We start from the raw sequence: 23579 nt of genomic DNA, 5'->3' as shown, positions 1-23579 counted from the left end.
AATCAGATTCTGTGTCTCCCTCTCTCTCTGCCCCTCCCCCACTTGTGCTCTGTCTCTCTCTCAAAAATAAATAATTATTCAAAAAAAAAGACTATAGACTTTCCTCTATTTATAGATTTTTGTCTTAAAGAAGGAAGTATATATATATATATATATATATACAGACATACATATATATGCATGTATATGTATACACACACTTCCTTTGGTTTTTGATCTGTTAGCTCATGCAAAACATGAACAAAACATATGTTCTTTGTAATCATATGCCAAAAGGTAGTAAAAAATGTGATTTATATCTATACATTCCAAAATATCATATTACAAATCTTCACAAAACATTTTAGGTTATGTCTACACAGTCTAAGCAAAGTGAACAGATACAAGCCATTTAGTGAATTTGAGTCATCTCTACCTAGAAAACAGAATTTTCCCTTGCTTCAAACATCCACACATACAGGTTGGCCCCAGATTCTTGGATGCTAATGCTCTATTTAGTTGGGTGTTAGGTTTATCAAAATCTGGAGGCACAGCTTGTTTTCCAGAGAAATCTCAATACATTCTTGGGGTTGTCTGTAATTTTTATATTAATAATGGTGTAAGTAGTTGCCTCTAAAGTTCTATAGTTTTTGAGTTCTTAGGTTACTTAGGTGATAAAAAGTCCCATGGATGCTGTTCTCTGAGTGTGGAAAAGTAGCGCTCTTCTAATTGTTAGTTCAGTGAGGTATTCTCTAAAATGCAAGGCTTTCTGAGTAGTTAGGTAGAAAGAGGATTCATGGTCAAATACAAGACCTCCTTATGGAAGTTAGCCTGAGCATGCACAAGATGGAACAGATTCAAAAAGCTTCTGTCATCTTCATCACGGTCTCCTGTATGTCACACAGGAATGGACAGTAGGGAAAAGAAAATCACAGTTAAATTTTTAAATATATGATTTATTCAGAACAAGATGTTCCAATTTTCCCTAATAATATGTAACAGAAGACTAGTTAGTTATCTTTACTAAGTCATACACTAACCACTGAAATCAGGGAGTTATATATGAGTACTGACTAAGAAGTAGAAGAAAAGGGTGCTGGTTCATGCTTTACTGCCTCTAACTATATGACTTTGGGCAAGTCAAGTAATTTCGCTAAGACTTAGTTTTCTCAACTGCAAAATAGGGTTGAATATCATATTGACTAGCTAATTAAACTATACAATAATATGTGTTGAAACTAAAAAATAGGGGATATTATTATGATGATTATGATAGTTGGCAAGTTAACATTTTACTGTGCAAAATTGAAACGAGTTCCTTCTGGAGCAGACTCTTCAACTTGATGTTTTCCATTAAAATCCATACCAGATTTAAAAAGTAGCAAAACCAGGAACTAAATATATCTCATGGAAAAACAAACCAAAAATGTCTGCTCCTTCTATTCTTAGTTTAGAAGTAAAAGTCTACACAGAATTATCTGTTTCAAGTGGAGATTAGAATGCATTTTATTCACACCTGTGTACCATCTACATGTACACTCACCGGACATAACTGACTGCAGCATTTCCATTATAACACAAGCAAATGCATTTGCCACACTCTGCAGGAAGTTATTTCGTTCCACTGGAGTGCTAAAGACTTTACAGACTTTTTGCATCATTTTAACCGCCCAATCCATGCAGTATAGTTCTTTCTCACACACCTGATTTAGATATAAAAAGAATTATGGTAAATCTTCATGTAAAGGAAACTGCAGAATTTTAAAATGGTACTAATAATAACGGTTTATGACTTAACATGATTTTATTACACATAACATCATATTGAGTTTATAAGTGAGACATGCTCTTACATTTAATTCTCCTTTGCTTTCAAATGGTACAATTTTAGTGGGAAAAAAGTGTGAGGTAAATAAAAGTTTTGCTCAAGATTATCATAGTGTATCATTTATTAATGTAAGAACTAACATTGCAAATAATTATTAAGCATATCAAAAATAAGACTTATGCTCATTCATTCAATCAGCAAATATTTACTGAGCAGATGCTAAGAGCTGGAGACACAATGGTTAAGCCATTAAGACAGGGCTTCTATTTTCCGGGAATCCAATAAGGGTGACAAACAGGAAATTTTAATAGGCAAGAGAACTGTGGTATTATCAACTCTCTACTATAAGAGTTGTAGGGAGTATTTACCTCTCTATTATTTAAAAGATAAAATATTTAAAGTAAAGATTACATGTTAATAGTTAAGAGTAGCTGAAAGGACAAAGGTTTATTTACTAACATTCTAAATGGCCAACTTAAATCACATAGTCAAATAACACACAACATGAAAATAAACCATATAGTAGTGTAACATTTAGTTATAATGTAAATCTGACAGGGAAGATTTGTGGACTGTGCACTGTGTAATAGGCACTGTTCCAGGCACTATGAAATTAATAAGCAACGTAGCCCTGGACGTCAAAGAGCTCGCGATCAATTCTGAGAGATGACTTACCCCACGCATGCAATGGCTTATGACCACTATTAGCAAATGAAGACAAAGAGAAGACAAATCTGACGCCATTTAGAGAAAATTAGGGATCAGAATTAAGATGTTTATCAGAGGTTTTGCAGGGAAGTCATCCTTAGTGACTTCCTCTTCATTCCACTTGCTACAGTGCTGCCAAAGTAAACTTCCAAAGACTTAAAACTGATCATGTCACTCACCTTCCTAAAACTTTTCAGCAGCTCCTTATTAGAGGATGTGTTCAACCTCCACAGGATGGTTGACAAAGCCCTTCCTTACCTAGCCTCTCCCTTCCTATCTAACCTTACCTCCTCTTCCTCTGAACATTTTACTCCAGAAATAGTAATACTGAACTGCTTACAGTCCTTTGAATATAGCCAGGCAGTTCCATTTCTTTCTCCTTTTGAGGGAATCTGCTTAATTATTAAAATAAATATTTGCATTGCGAATTCAGTTAATTTATAGCTTTCTTCACAGTTTCACATTTTAAGAAGAGCCACAGAGGTTTCATTCATGTTTTAAGCAGTTGAGTTGGTAAAGAACCTGGTCTCCATTTCATAGGAAATGGATCACATTCAATTACTCTTCATAATAGTCAACTGGAAGACTATTCTTGCTGCTTTTGAAGCACTGGTGGGGTGGCATCTGTGATGGTAGCTAAATCAATGAGATTTTATGTAATACGTGCAGGTACATGCTTGAATAATTTGCAACGCCCCCCCCCCCCCCCCTTCAGTCTTCTGGCAAACTTCTATACATTTTTAAAAACATATTTCTACTGGGATTGGGGAAGCCTTGTCTGTGCTCTATATTCACCCAATATTGGCTCCTCTCTGTTACCTCTGTTTCTATTTGTACATTATTTTTGTACTTATCACACTGAATTTATTTATAAATAAATAAACTGATACCTCTTAAAAGACCTTAAGCTGCTTTTTGTCAGAGATTTGTTCTGTTCATCTCCATAGTTTTTAATAGGTATTTTTTAAAATGTTTATTTATTTATTTCGAGAGAGAGATAAAGACAGAGACAGAGAGAGCACACACAAGCAGGGGAGGGGCAGAGAGAGAAGAGAGAGAGAAAATCCCAGCGTGGAGCCTGACACAGGTTTTGATCCCAGGAACCACAGGATCATGACCTGAGCTGAAACCAAGGGCCAGATGTCCAACTGACTAAGCCATCCAGGCTCCCCAATTTCCACAGTCTTAGAATATTACACAGTGTATGGCCCGTAGTAAAACACTCAATTTGTGTTAAATGAATGCATATGAAATATATTTTTTGATGTTTTATTTTGAAAAACATTTTAACTATACAAAGTGTAAATAGTATAATGAACCCCCAATATACATTCCCTAGCTTCAACAATCACCAATCTTGTCTCCTCTCTACTATCATTTACTTTTACATCCTCTCCGTGCTGCCCACTGATTATTTTGAAGCAAATCATAAAAAGTGCTTTTTTAGGGGTGCCTGAGTGGCTCAGGCGGTTGAGCGACTAACTTCAGCTCAGGTCATGATCTCGCAGTTCACGAGTTCAAGCCCTGCATCGGGCTCTGTGCTGACAGCTCAGAGCCTGGAGCCTGCTTTGGATTCTGTATCTCTCTTTCTCTCTGCCCCTCCCCTGATCAGGCTCTCTCTCTCTCTCTCTCAAAAGTAAATAAATAACAGTAAAAATTAAAAAAAAAAAGAAATAAAAAGCGCTTTTTGAAAATGGGACTTTAAAAAATATATAGTTTGGCAGAGTTGTATAATAACAATATAGACATGAAGTGGGGAGAGGTGAATATAAGGAATGTTTCCAAATATGATATTATATTACTATATTAAAATATTTTTAAGTATCATAAAAATATATGCTTAAATACTTATTCTTTCAAAATGTTTTGAACATATTTCAGTTCCTTCAGGGCAGCTCCCTAGTAAGTAAACTGTAATGTTAACTTACTAGAGAAAAACTTGTTTACTTACCAAAGCCAAAAAGACTATCAGCTTTGCCAATTCAATGGCCCGTCCATTCACAGCTTTACTAGCCATGAAAGTGAAACAGATGTTGTTCCCACTTAGGATTAGGAGACGTGCATTATTCTCTAGAAGCCATTCACGGGGAACCACTTTTATTAGAGGGAGAACAGTTATTTAGTGAAAAATTATATAATAGCTCTAGTAAACACCATTAAGAACATGCAATATTATATCACCTTGTTGGAAATACAACTAGTGCCAAGGGAAAAGCTCAGAAAAAATGCTTTAGTTGTATAGCATTCAACTAGAGACAGAGATTATTGCCAAGTTATGGTGACTTTTACAAATGTTCTAGTAATATGGTCAAAGCATTTCTCCTACATATAGATCAAAAGGCATGATAGTCTAATTCTGTGTAAGGAAAGAAATCTTATAAACTTTAGAATCCGAAGAATTCTGCAAGAATGGGAAAAATTGTTTTCCTTTTCCTTGCCAATAGGAGAGGGCTTTCTTCTTACACAGCCTAGGAGGGTGTTTGTGAGAATTTACAAAATGGGAATGATTGAGCTATAGTTAAATTCGTGAAACTTTCAAACAGTAATGGTAATAAATATATATGTATTGGCAAGTGGAGGAAAGTACATTGATGATATGCGTTCTCTTCAAACATAATGTCAAACTCTTTAAATATTTTAGAATATTTAGTGATCTCAAATAGGTAATTCATTTATTATCCATAGAATTATCCTTACAATTTTATAACCATATTCTGAGAATACATTTCTATTATTCTATGTGGTAAATATGTATTTTTACCTGATAGTTCATCTATAAGACTGATAACATCATCTGCTGTCCATTCTTTCGTGCCTGTGTCATATAGTAATTTAATGGCATCAGCCAAACCTTTCAGACTGGATTCATCTGTAGATTCTTCTATCATTTTCTGCCAAACCACCTGTCCTAGATAATTGAAACAAAAACTAGGCTATGACAGAATAGTTGGATTTATGATAAAGACTTCATGGATTGTTTAAAAAGGAAATTGGATTGCATAATGGAATCCCATTGCTTATATATGCTACTTTCATTTTCACTTTCATAATGAAAGTCAATTTTGATAACAGTCTAAGTTTGAATGTCTCTGGATGACGTGATGAAGCATAGGAACAATAGCTAAATGAAGTAAAGGTAGTTTCGCCAAGCAGAATAGTGCTTCTAGTTCAAAGATAATGCTATTCCTGTAACAGAAATTGTAGTAAATGATGTAATCTTAGTAAAATCATGTCAAATCTATTGATGTCCTTCTGAAAGGAGAGCATGCTGTATCTGAGTATCTTTCAAACATTTATACCAAAACACAGTAATCCAGTCAGTTTTTGATTATTTATCTATGACCAATTTGCTTTGTGAATTACACAGAACAAAATTTTATCCCAGATTGGCTTCCTGTTCCTATTCAGTGTACTTTAAACTAGTTACTTCCTGACAGAGACAATGTGAAACAAAGAACTGCACGCTAATATTAACGTTAACCTAAGCAAAATTTAACTAGAAAGGCAAAATTTCAAATAATCATATTATGCACCCAAAACATCAATTTCGACTACTGTGCTTTACAGGCATTATGAGTCCCCTCCAGCAGCAAACATAATCTTGAGTTAAGGTAATGTTTAGGAATAAAATGTAGTGATTTTTAGGTATACCAAAGATGATTGGAATATATATGGTAATGGCCTGCAGTCTTAAGTTATGCATAAACCAATGTAGTGTACATCTATGAAATCATGAAACACAGTATAGCCAATAGGAATGATGAAACTGAGCAGGTACAAAAAGATATGCTTCCTAAAGTAAAAGTAATTAACCAGTTTTGTAACATACATTCCTGAAAAATGGATGCTCACCATCTTGAGGAGATATTGGTCCAAAGATGATATACAATAATCTTGCCTGATTCACCATTGGCCATGGTTTTAATATACGCGTCAACCAAAAAGCAGAATCACTTTGATGTATCCAGTGATCAAGCAGGACGCTCCTACAGAATAGTCTGATCCTTAACTCTAGTTTTCGAGCACTTCCTATGAAGACAAAAGAATTGTAAACCATTCTTCCTAGAAAGGCTGATGTGCATATTGGATAGGTCAGTGATAGACATTTGTAACATGCTTTGTATTGAAAGTGCTATTTCATTTTCCTCTGTAAAAATTTTAGATTATCAAGGGACTATTATTTATTTATTAAAAAATTTTTTTAATGTTTTTATTTATTTTTGAGACAGAGAGAGACAGAGCATGAGCAGGGGAGGGGCAGAGAGAGAGGGAGACACAGAATCCGAAGCAGGCTCCAGGCTCTGAGCTGTCAGCACAGAGCCTGACGCCGGGCTCGAACTCACAAACCGTGAGATCGTGACCTGAGCTGAAGTCGGATGCCTAACTGAATGAGCCACCCAGGTGCCCCAAGGGACTATTTTTTAAACGATTTTATTGAGATATACTTTACACACCATACAATTGAGTGGCTTTTAGTATATTCACAGATATGTACAGCCAGCACCAAGCCAATTTTAGAATCTTTCATCACCTCAAAAAGAAATCCTGTTCTTTTAGCTATCAAACCCCCCCCCCCCATTATTTACCACCCCTAGCCTTAAGCAACAATAATCAACCCTCTGTCTCTAAAGCCTTCCTCTTTCTGGACTTTCATATGAATGAAATCATACAGTATGTGGTCTTTGTAACTGGCTTCTTTCACTTAGCATGTTTTTTTTTTTTAAATCACATTTTTATTATAGCAATATATAAAGCAAGTAACTTTAAATGTTCATAACTACAACACCTGGCATGTTTTTAAGGTTCATCCATGTTATGACATCTATCAGTACTTCCTTCATTTTTTTTTTTTTGTCAAATAATATTCCATTGCAGAGATATACCTCATTTTGTTTATCCATTCACCCATTGATGGACATTTGGGTTGTTTCTACCTTTCGGCTATTATAACATTTGTGTACCAGTTTCTGTGTGGACATATGTTTTCATTTCTCTTGGGAAATACCTAGGAGTGGAATTTCTGGGTCATCTAGTAACGCTATGTTTAATCATTTGAGGAACTGCCAGACTGCTTTCCAAAATGGCTGTACCGTCTTACATCCCAAACAGCAATGTATGAGGGTTCCAATTTTTCCACATTCTCGCCAATATTTGTTATTATTTGACTTTTTGATTCTAGCCATTCTGGTGGGTATGAAGTGGAATCTTGTGTTTGCTTTTTAAACAGACTTATTGAAATATATATAATTTACATACCATATAATTCACCCATTTAAAGTATATAATTCAATAGTTTATAATCTATCATATTATTGGGGTGCCTGGCTAGTCGGAAGAGCATGAGACTCTTGATCTTGGGGTCATGGGTTTGTAACCTATGTTGAATGTAGAGATTACCTAAATAAACTTTAAAAATCTATTATATTATTAATTTTTAAAAATTGTGGTAAATATATATATTTATTTATATGTATATAAATATATATAACATAGTGTTTGCCATCTTAACCATTTTTAAAGCTTGTATAATACAATGGCCTCAATTACATTCACAATATTGTTCCACCATCATAACTGTTTATTTCCAGAACTCTTTATCACCTCAAACAAACTCTATAACCATTTAAGCAATAACTCCAATTTCCCTCTGCCCCCAGTTCCTAATAACCTCTAATCTGCTTTGTTTTTATGAATTTGCCTGTTTAAGGTACCTCATTTAAGTGGAATCACAACATCTGTCCTTTTGTGTCTGACTTATTTCACTTAGCATGCTTTCTAAGTTCATCCATTTTAGCATGGATCAAGACTTCATTCCCTCTTATGGCTGAAAAATATTCCGTTGTATGAATATACCACATTTTGTTTATCTATTCATCTGTTCAACACTTGGGTTGTTCCCACTTTTTGGATATTGTGAATAATGCTGTGGTGAACATTGGCATACATGTATCTTTCCAAGTCCCAGCTTTCAATACCTAGGAGTGGAATTGCTTGGTCATATGATAAATCTATGTTTAGCTTTTTGAGGAATGGTCAAGCTTGTCTTCCATAGTGGTGGCACCATTTTACATTTTTATACAATTTATGATCTATTTACTTATAGATAAGACAAGTATAAATGGAAAGTCTACCAACGATCTAAGGCCGTATGAAGTATGTACTTCCTAATGTGTTAAGCCGCATTAGGCTTAACGTAACGTAGATGTGTAGGTGTCAGAGATCACTGAAGGCCTGGGGATCAAGAAAGGCTTTACAGAGGAAAGTCAGGTAAGTTGGGTCTTAAAAAATGAGGAGAGGGGCGCCTGGGTGGCTCAGTTGGCTGAGCGTCTGACTTCAGCTCAGGTCATGATCTCACAGTCCATGGGTTTGAGCCCCACGTTGGGCTCTGTGCTGACAGCTCAGAGCCTGGAGTCTGCTTCAGATCCTGTGTCTCCCTCTCTCTCTGCCCCTCCTCTGCTCATGCTCTGTCTCTCTGTCTCAAAAATAAATAAAAACATTTTAAAAAATGAGGAGAGATGGTATTTCAGAAAAAAAAATAGAGAATGAATAAAAGATATGAAGTGGAAATGTTTAAGAGATGTGTGAGACACAGTGAGTAGAGTGAGAAGCCTACTCTATGTCAAACAAACACAGAGAATAGTGGGGAATAAGTCTGCAAAAGCTCGGTGGGATTAGAATGTAAAGGCCAGTATAAAAAGTTTGGACTTTATTTTGAAGACATTAGGGAGCCAGTGAAAGTTTTTGATCAAGGAAGGGACATGATAAATTAATTTTGTTATTGTTTCATTGGGCTTCTAATCTGCCTTTTTGATCCATAATTTGTATCATAATGAAACATCTCAAACTGTCAGAAAAAGCAGAGATACTACAAAAATACTGTGTACCAATCACGTAGCTTTGTCAAAGCTTTAATTTTTGCTATATTTGCTTCAGATTTTTAAAATAAATAAAACATTATAGGTACATTTACAGCTCCTTGTATATCACTCCCAATCCCCTTGCCCTTCATCCTCAGAGGTGATCACCATCTTGAATTTGGGTTTTGACCCTCTTGTACCTAGTCAACATTCTCTGGAAAAATAAAACAAACAGGGTGTGTATGTATACACAGAGAAGAATTTATTCTGAGAAACTGGCTCATGAGATTGTTGAGGTTTGGCAATCCAAAATCTGCAGGATATGCTGGCAGACTAGAGAACAGAGAATAGTTACAGTTCAAGTCCAAAGGCAGTCTGCTGGCAGAATTTTATCTTGCTTGGGAAGGTCAGTCTTTTTCTACTAAGGCCTTCAAGTGATTGATGAGGGTAATCTGTTTATTCAAAGTCTACTGCTTAAATGTTAATTTCATCTAAGAAATAATTTCAGAGAAATGTCTAGAATAATGTTTGACCAAATATCTGGGTACTGTGGCCTAGCCACAAGGGCACTCAAACTTAATTATCACATCTCCCAACTATGTTCTTATACTTTTCTTTTTTTACATTTTTTAAACGTTTATTTATTTTTGAGAGAGAGACAGAATGAAAGCAGGGGAGAGGCAGAGAAAGAGGGAGACACAGAATCCGAAGCAGGCTCCAGGCTCTGAGCTGTTAGCACAGAGCCTGACACGGGGCTTGAACCCACAAACTGTGAGATCAAGACCTGAGCCAAAGTCAGAGGCCTAACTGACTGAGCCACCAGGCACTCCTGTTCTTACACTTTTTAATACATGTATGTTACCATAAAGAATATATAGAATTATTTTACATGTTTTTAATTTGTATATAAATAGTATTATATTGAAAATATCCTTTGGTTACCTTTTTCTCAAATTATATTTTAAGATTTATCCATACATTTTAACTACTCATTAATACATTTTAACTACTAATGGATTTCATTGTATGAATACTTAATTTATTTATCCATTCACCTGACAATGGGCATTTAGATTGTTTGCAGTTTTTCATGGTTCCATACTGTATAAGAATGTTCATTCTTATACATGTCTCCTTATGCACACTGTGGGAGTGTCTCCCAGTGATATTGCTAGATTGTAGGATTCCATAATTTTAAAAATATGAAATATTTCATATATATACACAAAGGTTTAAATAATGCTATAACGAACACCTTTGTATCCTCCATCCAGACTTAAGGAATAAAATATGAATACAATTAAGCCCTGAGTACTTCTTTCTCTAATCACATGCCATATTTGCTTCACAGTTTAATTCAGTGTTTATCATTCCCTTACATTTCTTTGTCCTTTTACTACATATGGATGTCATGATTTACTTTTTTAAGTTTATTTTTATTTATTTTGAGAGAGAGATAGCGAGCAAGTAGGGAGGGGCAGAGAGGGAGACAATATCCCAAACAAGCTTCGCTCTGTCAGTGCAGAGCTTGATACAGGGCTCAAACTCATGAACCCTGGGAGCATGACCTGAGCTGAAGTCAAGAGTTGGAGGCTTAACCGACTGAGCCAACCAGGTGCCCCTGTCATGATTTACTTTTAAATACATTTTTGAACTCTGCTCTTTTTTTTTTTCCTATTTAAAATTTTTTTTTAATGTTTATTCATTTTTGAGAGACAGGGCATGAGTGGGTGGGGGGAGGTCGGTGGAGGGGCATGGAGGGGCAGGGAGACACAGAATCTGAAGCTGGCTCCAGGCTCTGAGCTGTCAGCACATGATCCATGAGATTGAATTCATGATCCATGAGATCATGACCTGAGCCGATGTTGGACGCTAGGTTGACTGAGCCTCTCAGGCAAGGTGCCCTCCTTTTTTCCCCCTATTTTAATATCTGTAATAATACTAATTAATTGTAGTTTTTTTACCTGGTTTGCTGCAGACAACGGTCTGCATCTTACGGGAGAGATCAGTCAGCTCACATAAGAAGTTATACACACGATGGCACTCGAGTTCATCCCAACCTGCTGTTAAGGTCTAAGAATAATAAAATAAAGGAAATATTGCAGATGTTCAGACCATCAAATCAAAATGTAAGTCACTACTGCCTTATGAACATAATAGCTGTATCATATGATTGAGGTGATGTGCAATTTTTATGCACTATGGAATATTTAATAAGAAAATTTATATAAACAAATCCTAGAAATGCTCCAAAATCCAGTTTCTTTTTGGTTGTAAAGGGAGTATCCTTTCAGAGAACTTTCAAATGGTACTGAATCCTGAACTCTGACAGTATGAGTAAAATAACAAAGCCAAACCCTAGAACATAGCATTAGCTATCTGACTCACAACATACTGTAGTTTAGTTTTAGACTTCAACAGAATCCCTTTAATCTCCTCTAGCTATCATTTATGATATTACATACAAGTGATAATGATTTCATTTTAATATGACAGTTATGACTATTTATTAATGACATTTTGATGTGAACAAGCAAACATTTTTATTAGGACAGAGTTCAATAATTATCATTGAACAAACCATAATGTAAAGTTATACATATATGAAAAGGAAATTCAAATGGTATACCACTATAGTTAGATTCTCAAAAGGTTGACTAATCATACAAATTTTTCTTAAAATAGTTGAACTGGATTTTAGTAGTTTAAAAATTAATCTCATTTTCTCTGGAAGGACATAGAAGAAACTGCTAACAACAGTTACTTCTGTTGAAGGGAACTTGGTAGATAAGGGACAGGCCTTGTTGGGAGATTTACTTTTCACTTTATACAATTTTGTACCTTTTGAATTTTATATGCATATATGTGTTTATATTACCTGTCCCTACCCCCTCTCCCAAAGCAAAAGTCTATCTTAAAAGAGGGATAGTAAGAGGAACTAGGCCCCTGGAATCTGGGCAGGCAGATGGTGGCTGGGAGGCTGGGATATAGAGCAAGATTGTTATAAACATTGTAAGGTTGTTTAAGTTTTAAATAAGTTATTACATCTGATCCTTGAACAAGGCAGGGGTTGGGGCACTGACACCCCCTCACAGTCGAAAATCCACATACAGGTTTTGGCTCTCCCAAAACTTAACTACTAATAGTCTACTGTTGACCACAAGCCTTACCAATAACATAGTCAATTGACATATATTTTGTATGTTATATGTATTGTATACTGTATTTTTACAATAAAGTGAGAAAAAAAATGTTATTCAGAAAATCATAAAGGGGCGCCTGGGTGGCTCAGTCGGTTAAGCATCCAACTTTGGCTCAGGTCACGATCTCAGGGTTCATGAGTTTGAGCCCCACACATGCTCTCTGCTGACAGTGCAAGGCCTGCTTCGGATCCTCTGTTTCCCTCTCTCTCTGCCCCTCCTCCGATCTCTCTCTCTCTCTCTCAAAAAGAAAAATAAAATAAGAAAGAGGTAATACATTTATAGTACTATACTGACTTATTGAAAAACATCTGTCTATAAGTAGACCTGGACAGTTCAAACCTGTGTTGTTCAAGGGTATACTGTACATTTAAACTGCTTAGAGCGATGTAATAGATTAATAATATATCATTAATATTGAATAACATTAAATAATAGTATTGTTATCTTCTTTGTTTATAATAAAAGATTAGTCAAAAACTTTTATTTTTTTATTTTTATTTTTTTAACGTTTTATTTATTTTTGAGACAGGAAGAGACAGAGCATGAACAGGGGAGGGTCAGAGAGAGGGAGACACAGAATCTGAAACAGGCTCCAGGCTCTGAGCTGTCAGCACAGAGCCCGACGCGGGGCTCAAACTCACAGACCGCGAGATCATGATCTGAGCCGAAGTCGGCCACTTAACCAACTGAGCCACCCAGGCGCCCCTGTCAAAAACTTTTAAAATCATGTAGTTTTATTTCTTTTTTTTTAATCAACTTAATTGAGATATAATTGACATTAACATTGTGTAGGTCAAAGGTGTACCGTGTAGTGATTTTATATATGTATATATTGCAAAATAATTACAGTAATTAACACATCTATCATCTCCCAAAGTTACAATTTTTTTCACTTCTAAAATCACATTTTAAAAAAATGTTTATTTATTTTTGAGAAAGAGAGAGAGACAGAGTGCAAGTGGGGGAGGGGCAGAGAGAGAAGGAAACACAGAATTCGAAGCAGGCTCCAGGCTCTGAGCTGTCAGCACAGAGCTGATGCAGGGCTCAAATCCATGAACTGCGAAATCATCTGAACCGAAGTCTGACACTTAACCGACTGAGCCACCCAGGCACCCCTAAAATCACATTTTAAATAACTAGCTCAAGACTAAAACTTCATTACACACACACACACACACACACATGCACGCACACTCCACCCCACAAGATTACTAGTCTTTACAGTTGGCTGGAAATGTCAAGGATATTGGTATGGAGCAAATAAATATTAAATGTTCTTACCATTGAGAAATTCAAGAAAAAAATCTGAGGTGGCAAACACACTATTAGATTAACACATCCTCAGATCTTTATATTTTGTTCTCTTCTAGATTATTTTTATTAACCTACAGAAAACTAGATTACATGCTCTACTTGTTAACATTTCAAAAAGCATTCCTTTTCTTCTTCTTTCATGAAATGTACCTATAAAAAATAAATTTTAAAAATGTACCTGCAAAAACATGCCATAACATGGTAATCCTAAGCATTGGATAGGGGCTGCACAGCCATTGAATTTAAAACAGGAAACCTGTAAAGAAACAACTATTAATTCCTCTTTTTCAATGGAACTGTACAATGATTGGACATTCAAATTTAATGGAAATATGCAGGAATTTTTCAGTATTGAAAATAATTAAAACACTAAATAATTAGCATTGTGTTATATAGGTGGGATCTCAAAAGAAGTATAAACAGAGTCCATCTTCAAGTTCATAATTTATTTACAATAAAATACATGCACATGAAATTATTTTGATAATTCAGGTTAGAATACATATAAATGTTAAAATGACCAAATATACACTGTATCAGATATTGTGAAAGCAGAAACAAGATAAATTTGATCAAAACAGCTTCTGAAGGATGTGAAAAAAGCACTGTCTTAGAGTAAGACGCAAATATAATGAATGGAAAAGATAGGTGAGGGAAATGATAATGACAAAATTTTATAGAGGTAGGATAAAAAGGTTTATATGGAAAGAAAGATATGACATGCTTAATTGGGCTCAATGTAGTAGAAGTAAGGTTGCATCGTCAGGGAGAACCCTAAATATGGACTTTGGACTTTATCTTGCTGAAATTGAGTAACCACCGAAAGATTTTTAAGCAAGAAAATTAACTTGATGAAAGGGATGCTTTAGGAAGAATATCTTTTTTTTTTAATATAATTTTTCTTTTAACGTTTATTTATTTTTGGGACAGAGAGAGACAGAGCATGAACGGGGGTGGGGCAGAGAGAGAGGGAGACACAGAATCGGAAACAGGCTCCAGGCTCTGAGCCATCAGCCCAGAGCCTGACGCGGGGCTCGAACTCATGGACCGCGAGATCATGACCTGAGCTGAAGTCGGACGCCTAACCGACTGCGCCACCCAGGCACCCCATAGGAAGAATATCTTGATTCAACATACAGAATGTCCTGGGAAGTGAAGAAATAGATGGCAGAAAGATCATCTGAGAAGCTGCTGCAATAATATAGATCTGAACTTCATGCAAATGCCGACATGAAAAAAGCTGATGCATCAGAAACAGTTTGCATACTATTGAGTGTAGAACTGAACCACAGCATTGGATGTATATTTGAGTTTGTATAGTGAAATTCAAAAGCTTATACAGAGATTGTGCCTAAACACATTGATACATATTTCCAAGTCATAAATTATCACAAAAGTTTTATTATTTTAATATTAAAAACACTTTCCTATTTTTTGAAAATTTAAACAGTAAGAAATGATTTCATTTTAATAAAATACGTAAATCACCATTTTAAAACATCCTCAGAATTCTCATGTAGGGTAAAAATACTTTTATACTCTGATAAGCTTAACAAACTTGAATGATGTTCTTAGTTACATAAAAATATTATTTTATGGGGTGCCTGGGTAGCTCAGTTGATTAAGCATCTGAGTCTTGATTTTGGCTCAGGTCATGATCTCATGGTTCGTGGGACTGAGCCCCACATCAGGCTTTGTGCTGACAGTGCAGAGCCTGCTTGGAACCTCTCTCTCCCTCTGCCTCTCTCCCCTGCTCATTCTCTCTCTCTCCCTCTCAAAACAAACAAACAAACAAACAAACAAACAAACATTTAAAACACTGTTATATGATAAGTAAAAGACTACTGCATTTTGGTGGTTTATAATCTCTGGATACTTGGTATTAGATCATCATCAATCAGTTTTTAGTACTAACTTATGAAATTCTACTAATTGAAGATGGATCTAAAATGAGTGTAAGACATTCATTAAAATATCTTTACTGGAAACCAAGATTATGAACTAATTAAGAAGTGTGATCTTACTTCTGCCAGTATCCTGTGAATGTACTTTAGTCTTTCCCTTGTGGGTAGCAGCAATGTACATCTTTTAAATAGCAGACCTGAGAAAGTAAAGAGACACATGAAAAAAAACAAAAAACAAAAAACAATGCAATTAATTTAAGAGTACCTATAAAGCACAGCATAAGATTTCCTGAAAGTCAAGTATGGTATATCACAGTAGACTGTGAGCTGACATGGTTCTGAAGAGGAAGTTTGGGAGTAAGAGTATATGGTATTTACCAAGTAACTCTGATGTCCACTAAGTGGCATAAAATCTTACAAAACATTATGAAATTGATATTATAAGACAGATACGGAAACTATTTAGACTTAAAAAGATACAACAACAGACACAAAGATACACTAGTGGAACTTTATATTATCTTTATTCTCAAGAAAACAGATTCCAATAGTTCTTGAAATTAACATCATGTTCACGAAGGAAAATGTTTTAAGAGTCGTTAACGTAAAACATGGAAAGAATGAAAAAAGGGATTTTGTATTCCTTTCTCCAGATAAAAAAAATTTTTAAAGCATTAAGTACTTAAAATTTCAGAGGTTAGAAGTTATTTTCACTCACAGAAAGTATCCAGTTTGGATGAAATATCCATTTCTTCCTTCAAAGATATCCTTTTATGGGGCTTACATGTTAAGAATGTATAGAATTTTGTATTCAGATATTTTAAAAAAGAAAAAAAAACTCTTCAATTTCCCAGTGAGATATGTAACTTGAACTACAGTGACAGTGTATGATTTGTTTCCTGAACTTTATGTGTTCTGTTTTCCTAAAATGGCAATACACTGTTAACATTCCTATAAGGGCAATGTTGTCCTTACACTAAAAATAAGATACATGGTAGGAAAATATATATCTGAATATCATGAATTTCTCCATTTTTATCTTCTCTGCATTTACTTTTTAACACATATAATAACTGCTTTATATAATTCTGTAGAATCTATGGGAATCCAATTTATTTTTAGAAGTTGCTATGTTTGGATAACACATGACCAGAATTGAGTTTGAAATATAAACCCTTCTTATTTTTGTACATAAAAAGACATTTTCAGTGCTTGGTTTTTAAGCTGAGTTCTTTTTCCTTTCATGTTTTGGCATCCAGTTCCATGGCATAGCATAGCTGGGGAATTGTAAGCTATAATTGTATGTTGGTTGCTTTTTCTAATGTAAAACTCCTATTTTTAAGGATTGCAATTTACCATAAAAACCAGTACTGGCTGGCTTATTTATTTTTTTTAACACAGGTGCTCTGCTATACCCTTTAGAGGCCAACTTTTAAAATTTCTTCCCACTAAAATAGAATCAGATGTAATGTTCTTTTCACACTGGCCATCTGCTCTGTTTTGTATGAAGAAGCAAATTAAAATTTATAATTTTCAGAGCACAGAATTCTGAAAATGTTATTTTGATGTCTGAAAACAAGAACAGATCAGATAGGAATGGCAACATGAGAAAATGGTAGGTACATCAAATTTACCTAAAGAATAAGTCATAAGCCAGGTGTCTGCACCAAAATTAAATGGAAGGTTGAAATCATTACGTGAATAAAACTGTTTTTAAAAGCTGGCTATTAAGATCAATACATATTTGTATTTTTCCACTGAATTATCCATATAATTGTCTTAAGGCTGTTTTGCTTATTTGAGTGACTAAGTCTTGGTCATGGAGAAGAAAATTCTTTCAGATCAAAACCAAAAAAATAAGCTCTTTCACCACACCACTTGTTCTGTAACTAAGGATGTTTGGAAAAGGATATTTACAATGACAAGTAGCAAAAAGCCATTGCTATATTCTGTTACAGGCTTTACTAAGTCTAATCATAAATACTGAAACCAGTAACACTGCAATCAGATTACATACCTTTCATTTAATCTTATTAAATACACTTATCAAATACACTTTTATGTATTTACACAGGTATATAATCTTAAAGCTAGGTATCCTTGGGTTACTAAAAGATAATAATCACTGAACTATTATACCTTAATTTAAAACCTGAAAACATCACCTTAATTTTTTTTTTATTTTTTTAATGTTTATTTTTTAGAAAAAGAAAGAGAGACAGAGTGTGAATGGGGGAGGAACAGAGAGAGAGGGAGACACAGAATCCGGAGCAGACTCCAGGCTCTGAGCTGTCAGCACAGAGCCTGACATGGGGCTCGAACTCACAAACTATGAGATCATGACCCGAGCCAAAGTTGGATACTTAACCAACTGAGCCACCCAGGTATCTCATTAATTTTTGGTTTTATTGCCATACTGTGGTTAATTACAAGGTAGTTTCATAATTAAACTGGTGTCACTAGTCAAGTCAAAATTAGAATTTTATTTCAGCACTCTGAGGGAGAATAAAATCAATGAATGGGATGAAAGACATAAACAACTACAAATCAAGGGAAGAAATTGTAATTTCCTTTGATAAGGTTAATTTATTATAGCATAAAGATTTATTAGTAAATGTGTAGAGTATCTTAAAAAACACATTGTTTCTGATAAGAGAATAAGTGATCTTCCACAACATTTCTGTTTTAAGGACTATAGATTATGGTTAAAAGAGAAAAGAGGTTTCGAGATAAAACTCATTAGATACACAGGAAGTAAAGCATAGAAAATACATCAGTTTCCTAAACTGATAAGCCACCTAGACAATAAGCAAAGGTGACATTGTATGGACATGAAATCACAAGGACTGATACTTTACATTAAAGTGCATTCTCTCATCTTCAAAGATAAGTATAAGAGACTATTATGGGAAAGTCCTCACACTGAAGGGTAAAAGCATCATAGCAATAGGCACATCTTAAGAAATACCCCATTTCCCACAGGCCTTACAGAATTGTTTAATAAAATCCCCTTAATTAAGTGTAGTTCTTTACTTGTTACAATTCTCATTACATAAATTACCTAGAGATCTGTAATGTTCCAGTATGGCAGAGTCTTGTCTCTTGCCAGGCAGCTCAAGGTTATGAAAATCCTGTAGCAAAAGTCTTTTGCTTCCTGATGAGGTTGAGATATAATTAATAATGTGCTGGCTGACTGTTTTGGACACCATGCTTAGCATGCTGATATCCTTCACTACCAAAAGAAATATATATACATATACATAAATGGCTTAATTATAAGGATAGCACTATTATACAATCTTATAATCTTTAAATTGTTTAAAATCTACCGCTCAATGAATTGGAAATATTTAGGGATGTAACCGTCAAGTTACCATGTTATTATAATTAGAGGCATGCTTTAAAGAGTTTGAGTGTCGTACTTTCTTCATTGTACCCCTTGCCTAACAATGATGAAAATTTAGAAAATAAACATAATGTAAATACCATTAATATTCTAGCAGGGCCTAAGATGATAAACTAGTTCTTGGCAAAAAATATTCAAGTGTCTATATAACCTACTCATAGTCCCCAGACCTCACCTGACAAATATCTTAAGATTATCTGGAATATTTCCAATGGCAAGGCTTTAAAATTTCCAAGCGTTGATAAGGGCTGAGATTCTGAGCCAAGGGTATCGGAAAAATAGCTGTTGGATCGACGATTACTACGTCTATATTTCTGGTTGGGAATCAAAGTGAAACTGGTATTTATTCTAGATGCCATCCTCTTTCTTATCTCATGAATTGATCCTGGTTAGAAAAATAAAATATAAGAGACAAAGAAGAAAGGAGATTATAGCAATGAAGAGCTGTTCTTTTAAAATGAATTTGACACTTTGATGGGCAATAGCTGTCTATTTACAAATCTTTTTTTTTTTTTTTCCTTAAGTGATCTCTACTCCCATTGTGGGGCTTGAACTCATGACCACGAGATCAAGAGTTACATGCTCTACCAAGTGAGTCAGCCAGGCACCCCTCTATCTACAAACGTTTTAATATAATATCCAATTTATGGAGTTCCCCCCCGTAGAGTCTATTTATTCATTTCACATGATATGAAATGTTTAAAAATCTTTTCCCTCTTAGCCAAATATTCTAGGTAAAGAATTTTAGTAGAATAAGAAACACGTATTTGGGTAAGATATAGTCTAAGAAAAGAAATATGCAAAAATTTGAAAAAGTAAAAGATCTGACACAAAAAACCAATATAACAAATTCAAAACATTCAATATCTGTCCGTTAGTATGTTGTTTTCACAATCTTTACATTCTAAAAAGATATCAAAATATCAATGTAGCTTTAAAATTTTGTAGTAAAGTCTTTCTATGTCTTTAAAACTGAGTACTAACATTTTCTTTTGTTGGCAATAGTACAAATAAAAAGAGAAGAAATAGAAATTTTAGGGGCACCTGGGTGGCTTAGTTGGTTAAACGTCCAACGAAGTCTTGGTTTCAGCTCAGGTTATAACCTCTCACTTCGTGAGTTCAAGCCCTGCATTGGGCTCTACGCTGACAGTGTGGGGCCTGCTTGGGATTCTGTCTCTCTCCCCCCCCTCCCTACCTCTCCCCCCACTCGCTCTCTCTCTCTGAAAATAAATAAACTTAAAAAAAAATAAATTCTAAGTTTAGAGCTTTTAAAAGTTACCAGCTCTAACAGATTAAGAAGATTGCATTACTATTACCAATTAGGTACTGGATAACACAAATAAGCGGTAAAATTAAAGTCTTGTAAAATTAACAAGACTAGAAAAAATAAATGAGCAATGATTTTCCTCTTAATTCCACTTTTGGTTAATATTAGTTACTTATAAGGTTTAGGAAGGGCCTATACAACTTGATTTCAAAAATGAGCATTTCTTCTATAATTTACTTACACCAAGAAAATTATTTAAAAAAATTATTCATAACATGCAGTGACTTTGTGTCACTACTGCTCCCATTCAGAAAACACAGTCTTTTGTATATACACACACAGGTAGATGTACAGATGCATAACTACAACTCCAATCTAAGGCTCTCTGTCTCCGAAGTAACGACTGAGACATTTCATCAGAGTTACAAACACATCTGACCAAAATGCATTTCCTCCTTTTGTCACAAAATTGCTAAAATCACATTGTTATGTGTTCCTCTAAGAGGTTACTTATAGCAACTTAAAATCAGTTACATTTGAAAACATGGCCAATAAGTGTAGTTCTTAGTGAAAAGCATACTGAGGCCCTCCTTTAAAAACATACCATAGCACCTTGCGTTAGCATTCCACGAGCATTTAAATTAGAAGAGATTTCAAAATACTCGTTAAAATTACAGAAGTAACATACTGTATTGTCAAAAGTTTACAAAATACAGCAAAACAAAAAGACCATTAAATTCACTGATAAACACTTTTGTTCATATCATCCCAAAATTATATATTTAATAACATATGTATAACATATAACACACACATTATATATATTATGTATATGTGTTATATATACACATATATAATATATACATATATAATACATATACACATATAATATACACACATATATAATATATACATATATAATATATACACATATATATTACATATACACATATATAATATATATACATATATTATATATACACATATATATTATATATATACATACACACATATATATATATATGTATGTTTCTAACAAAACAGGGATCACCGTTCATACTATTTTGTAATCTGGGTTTTTTTTTCAATTGCAATTGTAAGTGAAACTAATTTCCTTCCATACCAACAGATACTTCTACAAGTATAGATATTTTAAAGGCTGCATGCAAATCCACCAAATGGAAGAATCTTCACTTATTTAATCCGCGAGGTTGTTTTTCACTTCTCACAGTATGCGATTTCTAAAATTATAAACCTGGCCTACGGCTTGTCCTGCCCCTGAGGAACGTGTCAAGTGGGACTTGGGTGGGGCCTGCGGGCTCTTCAGGGCCTCGCCCGAACACCTGAGACCCAGTGGTTGACTCAGTGCGTCAACCACCGAGCGTGTGTATTTAAACCCCTGAGGATTAAAACGCAGTGGGCCCATTCTTTCAAAACCGAAGTCTCCCCTTACAATTCCTTGTTTCTCCTCACTCAGACCTGGAGGCTTCTGGGGCAGGGGGAGGGCGGGGAAGCGGGCTTTCCAGAAAATCCTAAAGGTGTAATCCAAACTACTTCCGGTTTCCCCCCCACCCCCCCCCCCACCCCCCGTATCCCTCAAGAGAATGAGAATCACTGCCCGAAATAATAGTAATAAAATGTTTCGATGCCTCTGTTCCAGCCCGCTCGTTTGGGACTGCGAGAGGCTTTGAGGGCCTTCTTGGCTGAATTCCGCCCCCCCCCCCCCCCCCCCGCTTTCGGAGAAAACCGTCCCACAGCAATTCGCCGCGATTTCTGTTTTGTTTTAACCTAACAAACCCTAGAAGAGACCCGCCACATCTGCACGGGCATTGGCCCCAAACACCTCAGAGAGGTAAACCAGGGAGGCCATAAAGGAGAAACTGGCCGACAGAAGAGTCAAACCACATGGCGATGCATTTTTTACCCCCTTCAGTCCACGAGAAGATGAAACCATCCCAAGTAAGTACTGGGGGGAAAAAATCTCTTTTTACCACAGATTTTGACAGTTTTCCGGCTAAGGAATCACAGGCAAATGGGATTTAGTTGGTCTGCCCCACCATCCTCAAATTTCTTAATGTTTAGAAAAGAAAGTATCTCCTCAAGGTTTTCCCGCCGGGTAGACGGCCGGTTCAGCTCCGGTCGGCTCCCAAGTTGCGTTCCCGCCTCCCAGGCGCCCCTGTCGCCTCAAGAATGTTTTAGAATCCTCCCAGGAGCCCCAGCGGGAAGGAAGCCCCGCCCCCTCACGAATAGCAAGAAGCCCCTGCTCCCATAGTACCCTCCTCCCTCATGAATATTTTAGAACCCTCTCAGGAGCCCCCGGGGGGAGGAGACTCCGCCTCCTCATGAATAGTAAAAGCCCCGGCAGGCATAGTGCCCTCCCACGTCATGAATAATTTACGAGGATGTAGTCCACGGAGCCCGAAAGGAGGCCAAAGCCACCCTTTGCTCCAAGCTGAAGACAGGAAGGGGTGGAGCCGTTAGAATCTGGGGGAGGGGAGGGTGCAAACGAAGAGCCCCAACCTGGCCCGCCACGCATCTCCTCCAAACCACTTCCTTTCCCTTCAGCCTAGTTCTGAGCCCATTTTTGTTCCCATTGCCCCCACCCCAGTAGGGTAAGTTACAAGAGCTTTGATCAAAACTTCTGTTGGAAGAAACCTCCAAACATTCCTTTTTAAATCTATCTGGGTGCCTAGAATCAAAGGAGGATTTGTGCCTCCAGCCTCCCACGATGGAGTCCAAGACAGATCTTACTAGCTTGCCCCTCTTCCCTTGAAAATGAAGTTTACATTCATTTATTCATTCATTCAATAGCTATTTATTAAAGCCTGCTCTGGGCCAGTTACTGGAGTAGGCCGTAGGGATACAACAGAGAACAAGACACGTTTTCCTGCCTTACTGGAACTTATTACTTTAATGGGAAAGACCACATAAACAGTGTTATGGAGGAAATAAGGCAAGGTGGTATGGGGGGGCTGCCTACTTTAGATGGATTGGTCAGGAAGGTCCCTTTGAGGAGGTTACACTTTGAGAACTAGTGGAGGAGAAGGAGCCAGTCAGGCAAAGGGATGGGGGGCAAAGGGAAAAGCAAGAAAGATTTTGGTACATTGTAGAAA

The 23579-nt window shown here is 35.8% G+C and overlaps 1 protein-coding gene across 3 annotated transcripts; it reads right to left on the bottom strand.

The window, feature by feature from the left end:
• Positions 1 to 197: 197 nt before the first annotated feature.
• Positions 198 to 22639, bottom strand: FBXO47 (F-box protein 47). 3 transcript variants are annotated; one of them, XM_047845327.1, is made up of 11 exons: positions 22458 to 22639; positions 19375 to 19584; positions 18855 to 19025; positions 15914 to 15990; positions 14068 to 14145; positions 11337 to 11445; positions 6368 to 6544; positions 5277 to 5423; positions 4467 to 4609; positions 1523 to 1682; positions 198 to 869 (listed from the first exon to the last, which is right to left on the bottom strand). In XM_047845327.1, the coding sequence occupies exons 2-11, from the start codon at positions 19556 to 19558 to the stop codon at positions 757 to 759; spliced, it is 1359 nt and encodes a 452-aa protein (XP_047701283.1). In that variant the 5' UTR covers positions 19559 to 19584; positions 22458 to 22639; the 3' UTR covers positions 198 to 756. The 3 variants fall into 3 exon arrangements, with proteins under 3 accessions (XP_047701283.1, XP_047701284.1, XP_047701285.1); XM_047845328.1 differs by having other exon boundaries at positions 18855 to 18947; XM_047845329.1 differs by lacking the exon at positions 18855 to 19025.
• Between the last annotated feature and the right edge of the window lie 940 nt (positions 22640 to 23579).

Source organism: Prionailurus viverrinus, unplaced genomic scaffold (genome assembly GCF_022837055.1).
Source record: "Prionailurus viverrinus isolate Anna unplaced genomic scaffold, UM_Priviv_1.0 scaffold_35, whole genome shotgun sequence".
Taxonomy (NCBI): Eukaryota; Metazoa; Chordata; class Mammalia; order Carnivora; family Felidae; genus Prionailurus; species Prionailurus viverrinus.
This window is presented reverse-complemented; position numbering and strand designations above follow the sequence as displayed.

Bases quoted from the DNA above. Each gene is read 5' to 3' on its own strand.
- FBXO47 (XM_047845327.1), bottom strand. From the start codon at position 19,558: ATGGCATCTAGAATAAATACCAGTTTCACTTTGATTCCCAACCAGAAA. The intron at 11,446-14,067 runs GTACATTTTTAA...TATTATTCTTAG, and splicing joins GTTATGGCATGTTTTTGCAG to ACCTTAACAGCAGGTTGGGA. The intron at 870-1,522 runs GTGAGTGTACAT...TGTGACATACAG, and splicing joins GCTGCAGTCAGTTATGTCCG to GAGACCGTGATGAAGATGAC.